The sequence below is a fragment of the Limulus polyphemus genome, unplaced genomic scaffold (assembly GCF_000517525.1).
Source record: "Limulus polyphemus unplaced genomic scaffold, Limulus_polyphemus-2.1.2 Scaffold533, whole genome shotgun sequence".
In the NCBI taxonomy this organism is placed as follows: Eukaryota; Metazoa; Arthropoda; class Merostomata; order Xiphosura; family Limulidae; genus Limulus; species Limulus polyphemus.
Genome location: NW_013666143.1, coordinates 224,138 through 232,029, shown reverse-complemented (window position 1 = coordinate 232,029; position 7,892 = coordinate 224,138). Strand labels below are relative to the sequence as shown.

The window sequence follows — 7,892 nt, the reverse complement described above, 5'->3', positions numbered from 1 at the left end:
CCCTTCTATTGATAATAAGCGGCTCATGTTCTTTATTACATATTCATAATATTAATATTTAACAGTTTCAATATTAGAGGGTAGTCGTGTGAATAGTAGAAGAAATGAAAATATAGAAAGACTTACTGTTTCCTGTTTTAATATAGACTGATATAATAAGATATGGAAGAATAATATCTATCATCCATTCCACACACACACAATTAGGGTTGCCAGATGTCACAGTTTTTGTACCGATCAGAAACAGTAAAGTATTCAATTGTCCTTATCTCAGTGTAAATTTGATATTTATGGTTTGTAATTATACACAACTCTTTTAAATATCACCTGAAGAATCGCATGACAAAGGCAAATCACACGGAACAGTGTTACCTCCTTCTCTGATACTTTTTCTTTAACCTAACCTATCATTGAGCAGAAATTGAGATTTGAAAAACTGCCCGTCCATAAAAATAAAATAAAAAAATGAAGAAGAGGGATGGTATCTAGGTAATACCATCCAACGCCTACAATTGAGCTACTCTAATTGAATACTGGAATTGACCTTCACATTATAACGCCTCCACAGCTGAAAAGGTGGGGCATGTTCTGTGATAGGATTCGCACCAATGAGCCTCAGGTTGCCAATCGAGCACTCCAACCACAAGGCATCGGCGAATGTATCCAGCATTCAGATACGGTAGCTAATCATAATAAACCTTAAATTCGATAATAAACCTTAGTCTTAAGCTTAGCCATCAACGCTATACTTCACTTTGTTCACAAGTTACACCTGATAGCTATTTTTTATAAGCAATATTCATATTCTGTTTTGTTTGTTTATATTAGCCCTCTGTCCACTCACGAATTCTGGGTTTTTTATATTCTGACTATCTTAAATCTATAGCAAGAATCATTCTTTCCATTCAATGTTTAAGTTTAAAAACATAGCTTATAAAATAACGACAACCACTTTATAGATGATTATCTGTCATCTTTCAAAATAACGACAACCACGTTAAAGATTGTCTGTCATCTTTCAATATAACGACAACCACTTTAATGGTTGTCTGTCATTTTTCAGGGTTTCTTCAGAAGAAGCATACAAAAACAGATTGAATACAGGTGCCTCCGTGATGCCAAGTGTCTGGTAATCCGTCTAAACCGGAACCGCTGTCAGTATTGCCGCTTCAAGAAGTGTCTTGCCGTGGGAATGTCCAAAGACTGTGAGTTCACACTTAAAGTAACTTCTTATAATTCCTCATACTTTTGGTATTCATTCTAAGTGACCCAAAGTGTTTTATTTTATGTGGTCTTTAGTTTTGTGTGTTTAGTGCAACAGTAAAACGTTTTCTAGCCTGATAATAATTTCGAGTCACAATCACGTGCTCTTTACTCTACTAATACGAAATAAGCTCTCACCGGCGTCTGGTATTTCCAGTACTTCGTAATCACCAAACAATTTACGTGTATATAACATTCAAGCTAGAGTTAAGGAACCAACTATATAAAGACGCGAAATGTCAATAACGTACAATCTGTCTACATTATACAACTTGACTATTCTCGTGGATTGCATGTTTACAGTATTTCATTAACTTGGTTCCTTTCTTGCATATTTCACATCTTTATTTGTTCCTTAACTCTAACTTAACTGTTTGTTTATTTGAGTTTTCGTCAGATGTCACTACTTTCTTTTTAATTAGTTTTCCACCATAATAATCTTGCTATTAATTATTATGTTCTTATTATTTCTTGTTTTACATAAAACCTGTTTTTCGGAACAAGATGACATATTTTATTAGCTGAACTGATAGGTAAAAAAGTATTTATTTGATTTTGTTTCATAAATACAATGGTATTTAAAGTATACATTTTAATTTATTCAAAGATGTATGGATAAGATTAAAAGTATTATTGAATATCTAGTGCTACAATTTTATTAGCAGTATTGTTACTAATCTTCATTTTATAGGGTGTTGAAGCGAAAATAAATCACATATTAACAGTATAGTAGTAGTAGCTTCAATACACTTTAGAATGTTGAAACCAGCCGTATTAACTAGTTCAAATTATTCTGTACAAGCCGATGTGCCCGTATGGTATTCACTTTTTGTTTACTTTATATTCTGGATTCTCAATAATTTTACCACTTTTTGAATGGCTGTTTCTATTAATAAGTAATAGATTTTACAATACTCCTTTTTATGTAATGTTAAGGTGTTTAGGTCTATTCCGAAAAATAATAATAGTGACATTTAGATCATTTAGAGCAATAGATGGCGATATAGTATTGTTTATACCTTATTTACCGTAATGTCAGTGTTTCCCAACTTACACCTAACATCGTCTATCTTCGCTAGCTGTACGATTTGGTCGAGTGCCAAAAAGATCGAGAGAACTTAATGAAGATGGTCGAGTTACTCAGGCTGAGGCTGACCAGTCGCAGAGAGAGTTAGAAAACAAACAGATTGCCATGTATGACGTCATTCTGACAATTTCTCAAGCTCATCACACCAGCTGTGCCTACACGGAAGAAAAAACTCGAAATCTAGTTCGGAAACCAGCAATATTTGTAACTATCTATAAGCTTAAACAAATCGTTGTTAAAGATGATTAAAAACTTTTTTTTATTGTACAAAATAACAATAACTCAAAGCAAGTTCGGGAGCCAGAAATATTTATAATATTACTTGGTTTTATATACATTTACTTGATTGAGTTATACTTTTATTTTATTTACCGTTATTGTAATGTTTAAAATACAAATGGACGAGTCATCATGTTCCACCTGGTTTTCCGTCCTCCACAGGACTACTTTCCTGAAACATCACGCTCTAGAACCTTCTCTTCCTGAGTGTGTGTTTTTTTGAGATACGAACTTAGTATGTTGAATATCAGGGCTTGGCCTGCAAGTAGTGGCTCATCTCTCGGTGTTGCTGAAGAATCAGTTCACTAAGAATTGTCACAGCTGAAATATGGTGGGGAGAATTTGAAGTGTTCTAATTGTCATTTCCTACTGGAGTCGAATTATTCTGTGACATTTGTCTTAACTTCCTTTTTGAAAGGTTTTCTTTTCTCTTTTTCACGATTACTTTTTGTGAATTTTCCTTGTAACTTCAGATCTGATGATGTAAAAAGTAAAAATTCACGAAACGTAATAAGGAAAAAGAAGACTTTTCAGAAATACGATAAGGCTAACTTTTTAGATATTGAACTATAGTGTTAGTTTAAGTGACTAAGACCTTATCCGTGACCTGTATCAACACAGTGGGCTAGTTCCCAAACATTTTTTTAATAATGTTTCTGGTAACTAAGCTTGTTCTTTGATATTTCACTCGTGCCATTTTTATTTGTTTTCTATTTGCGAGAATTATTACTAGTTGATATAATAAAAGTACGAAAAAGAAAAAAGCTTAATCTTTAAAACAAAACATTATTAATCGTTACCAAACTAATAGGTGCAGTGTTATCCAGGAGAATATTGCATAAAACGTCTATTTTTTACAGTAATTAATAATAAACAATAGAAGGAATAGTTAGTATCTGGTGAAGTCGTCAGGTATTAAATTTCTTTTCGTCCCACAGAGACTAGACGAGTTTCAAGCCACGACAACAGATGGTAAACAAAGTACAGCCGACAGCTTGGACCAAAAGATCGTTATGTGGCAGCAATTTGCTGTGTTGGCCACTCCCTCCATTCAAAGGGTAGTGGAGTTCGCAAAGCGTATCCCCAAATTTTTGGACTTGATTCAAGATGACCAACTAATCCTCATCAAATTAGGCTTCTTTGAAGTGTGGTTGATTCGCATCGCCAGAATGGTCAACACTGTAGACAACAGCGTGACATTCAGTGATGGTTGTTACATAACTCGCCAGCAGATGGAAGTTATGTATGATGTAGGTAACTTTAATAAGTTGATTTTGTGAAAAATGGAATGACAGAGCACGTTGTGAACTATTTTTAATTGTTGAGTGAGATGAAAAAACGTTAGAGTAAAGCTATGTCATTCGCTCTTGAAAAATATGTCGATTGGCATGGTAATGTTAAGTAAGGTTAAACGTGTTATAAGAAACCCCTAATTCTATACTAAAGATAATAAAAACGTTAGTAGAAGGATAATTTAAAAAAAACATAAAGTATTTATTTAAACTTTAAATATACTCTAAATTTAAAAAAATGGAACCTACAGTTTTACAAACAACGCATGTAAATTTCACACACATTCTAATTCAATAATATAATTTTGACAAAATTCGAAAACCTGTACTTCAGTAACATAACGTTGGGATAACTCCAACAAAATAACGTTGACACAAGTTCAACAACATAACATTGAAAAAACTACAACAATATAATATTGACATAACTCCAACAACATAACCTTGATACAACTTCAACAATGTGACTTTGACACAACTTCAACAATCTAATACTCCTAGTACAACATCAATAATGTAACCTTCTCACAACTTAAACAACGTTACCTTCACACAAATTAAGAAAAGAACCCAAAAGAGAAAAACACTAACTTCGAAAATGAATCACAAATATCTGTTTCATAACACATCAGTAACACTCCCTGATTAATTATAAGTCTGAAACTTTTAATAGAGCTTTAATATCTTGACGTCACTGAAATCCATAACTATCTAATAGTTAATGGCATAGTTAGGTTACTGAAAAACATAGGTACTTAATGATCACTAACGTACTGAAGTCACTGAGAGCCAAAGTAAGGTTAGTGAAAGTCATTGGTACTTAGCTAACAATAATATTTTCCGTCAATGAAAGCCAAATATATTGTTGTTAAGGTTTTACTTTTGTCAAAATGTTTACAAAACACTAAAAATATTTGCAAAACATGTCAGAATTTTCACAAAATAGTTTCAAAATGTTCACAAAACACTTATAAGAGTGTTTATAAAATTCTTTATCAGAATGTTATTCTTTCCAGCATGAATTTGTGAACACTGCGTTTAACTTCGTCATCTCTTTCAACAATCTGCAGTTGAATGACACCGAAATCGGGTTGTTCTCAGCTGTTGTATTGTTCACTTCCGGTAAGTAGATTATTTGATGTAACAAATCTTTAAAACACATATTCATCCTTACATCAAAGTATATATAGAATAAATACAAGGTAGTGAAGGTTTCAATTAATTTTTTTATTGCTTAATAGTTAGCAAACTTTGTTCGGGTAAGATTTACATATATTAAATTGACTGTAGTTATATCTTATTTACCGCCATCTATCAGTGAACTGATAAACTAAAATATGCTCTATACTTGGTTTTCTCGATGCTCATCGGGTTATAATTTTCTGTTTAAAATGCATGTGTATACTAAATTTAGGCTATTTCTTTATTAAATCACTAAGCCATAGGACCTATAGATAGAAAAACGATCACTCTAGTTAAACTAAAAGTAAGATAATGTTGCGTATCTGCTCGTTTGTTAATTTCCTTCAGCGATACAAGTCCTTTCTTAATTAAAACTAGTATATATTCTTTCTCGATACAATTTTGTAATACACAGAGTTTCCACAGTCACTTTAAACTTAACAACTTTTATAAACACAGGCTATAGATCACAGTGATTCACACACTTTACTTACGGTGCCTACTGTTTGCTTGACTCAGTTATCTCTCTCTATATCTATCTGTCTGTACAATTCTATCCTCGCTTTATTTGCCGGGCTTATATACTAAAAAAACAGGGCGCCTGGAACAAACTAGAGTTGCCAGGAAAATTCATGATCCTTCGAGAATCTCAGCACGTGTTACCAGCGTCACGTGACTTCCGCTGTCGTAACAATAAATAAATGATTTACATAACAAATACAAACTGCTGAAAAAAATATTTTAATTTGTAAAATATTTTCCACTTGTACCTTCCTTGTTTTGGATAGGTTCTGAACTGTTACTTTTTGTGTACCTAGAAAGGATGGGTATCTATGAAAACAAGAGTATTGACCAGCAGCAGGAACAGCTGATGGATGCTTTGAAACTCCAGGTGGGACGTAATCATCCTAGTGAACCCCATCTCTTCCCTTCTCTGATGATGAAGTTGTCAGAGCTTCGCTCTCTTGGGGAAAACCACATGAAACACCTTCAATGGTTTAGAGCAAACTGGGCAAGACTTAAACTCCCACCTCTTTTTGCTGAAATTTTTGACATACCAAAATGTGAAGAAGATTTGGTACAATAATGAAATAGGTAAGTCACGGTCTTTCTGTTGTTTTGACGTCGTAGATTGTACTGACAAACTGGCTGAAAAACAGATCTCATTTTATTGGAAATGCAATGTGTCGAACAGTTCCATTTTAAGCTTTATTAGGTGAAGCTGACACCAAACGAAGGTGACGTTAATGTAGCACTTATTCAGTAAACCTACAAGGTGAATGACGTACACGCACGCCTCCCCGTGTAATCAATGAAATTAATGTCGCGGATGATACGGGTACTCTTGCTGATGACTGATATTTTGTCTGTGTGTAAAATCATTAACACAACATTTGTCACTTCCTAAACTGCATAATAAAAAGTCCAAATTCTTTTCCAAGTTCTGTTTTTACAAAACTTGCATCCTAAAGGTCAATCATATTTAAAACTTGAGAAATGTTGTCATTAATCGTGCATCCGTTTACAGATAGTTATTATAATGGAACTAAAAATACTCCTAACTGGATTTTTTTGTTCCACATATCATGTATGACAGGTCCAGCCTAGAGCAAGACACTGACAAACCAAATTCTTGAAGAATCACAAACAGTAAAAAGCCTGAGGTCAGGATACTATTATAAAAGATAGAAAATAAAACCCTGGTGCCATGAGACTATCATAAAGGTACAGGCGCTATAAAACCTGAGATCAGGAGACTATTACAAGGGACAGACGGTGAAAACCCTCTGACCACAAGAGTATCACAACGAACAGATGGTAAGAACCCTTGGGCCAGGAGACTATCACAAGGGACAGACGAATAAAACCCTGGGATCAGGAGACTATTACAAGGGACAGACGGTGAAAACCTTCGAATCGAGTTACTATTACAAGGGACAGATGGTGAAACCCTCGGACCACAAGAGTATCACAACGAACAGATGGTAAGAACCCTTGGGCCAGGAGACTATCACAAGGGACAGACGAATAAAATCCTGGGATCAGGAGACTATTACAAGGGACAGACGGTGAAAACCTTCGAATCGAGTTACTATTACAAGGGACAGATGGTGAAAACCCTCGAACCACAAGAGTATCACAACGAACAGATGGTAAGAACCCTTGGGCCAGAAGAGTACTGTGTTTGCATTATAAGAAAATTGAGCGGTAAAGAAAAAAATGTGTTTCCGGTAATCAATCAGCTTGAATTTTTTTATACCATGTGTGCTCTTTCGGTGGATGGAGTCTTATCTTGGGTTTAATCTTTTTTATTGTAACTATTAAGAATATTTATTTCATTTACGAAGAAAATATATTATTTGTCTGTAACTTCTATTGACCCGTGACTGATATTTTCCTATTTTTGTTAAATGGTCAATAATGAACATTGTTTTCTCCACAAGGGAGACATTTTTATTGTAGTTTTTATTTTTGTGTATCTTTCTACACCAATAATATGCAAAATAAAACTTTTCAAGAAATTTTTGAAAACTAGAAAGGCTAAAGTACCTTTTTAAATACAAAATTAAGTGTCAAACCTTCTAATGTCTATACATCGTAGAAATACAACATAATGAATCATTGTAACTTTATCATATCTCAGTATATCACCTACACATTTAACCAAAGAAAATGTCCAGAATAGAAATATAGATGAAGATAGACTAAATCTTTAAAGAAGCCCAAATAAACTTCTAGTTTTAAGAATTTAAAAGAAAATTCCTATTCTTCCATCCCTTTCATTTCTT

At 33.7% G+C, this 7,892-nt stretch overlaps 1 protein-coding gene across 1 annotated transcript in view; it reads left to right on the top strand.

Moving 5' to 3' along the window:
* LOC106458918 (ecdysone-induced protein 78C-like) overlaps positions 1-6,862 on the top strand; it is a 15,716-nt gene extending 8,854 nt beyond the window's left edge. The window contains exons 3-8 of the mRNA XM_013918484.2: positions 1,064-1,205; positions 2,343-2,554; positions 3,568-3,879; positions 4,938-5,043; positions 5,922-6,198; positions 6,701-6,862. Of these exons, the coding sequence (XP_013773938.1) occupies positions 1,064-1,205; positions 2,343-2,554; positions 3,568-3,879; positions 4,938-5,043; positions 5,922-6,190 (1,041 nt within the window). The 3' untranslated portion in view covers positions 6,191-6,198; positions 6,701-6,862. The remainder of the gene's footprint in view (positions 1-1,063; positions 1,206-2,342; positions 2,555-3,567; positions 3,880-4,937; positions 5,044-5,921; positions 6,199-6,700) is intronic.
* The last annotated feature ends 1,030 nt before the right edge of the window (positions 6,863-7,892 follow it).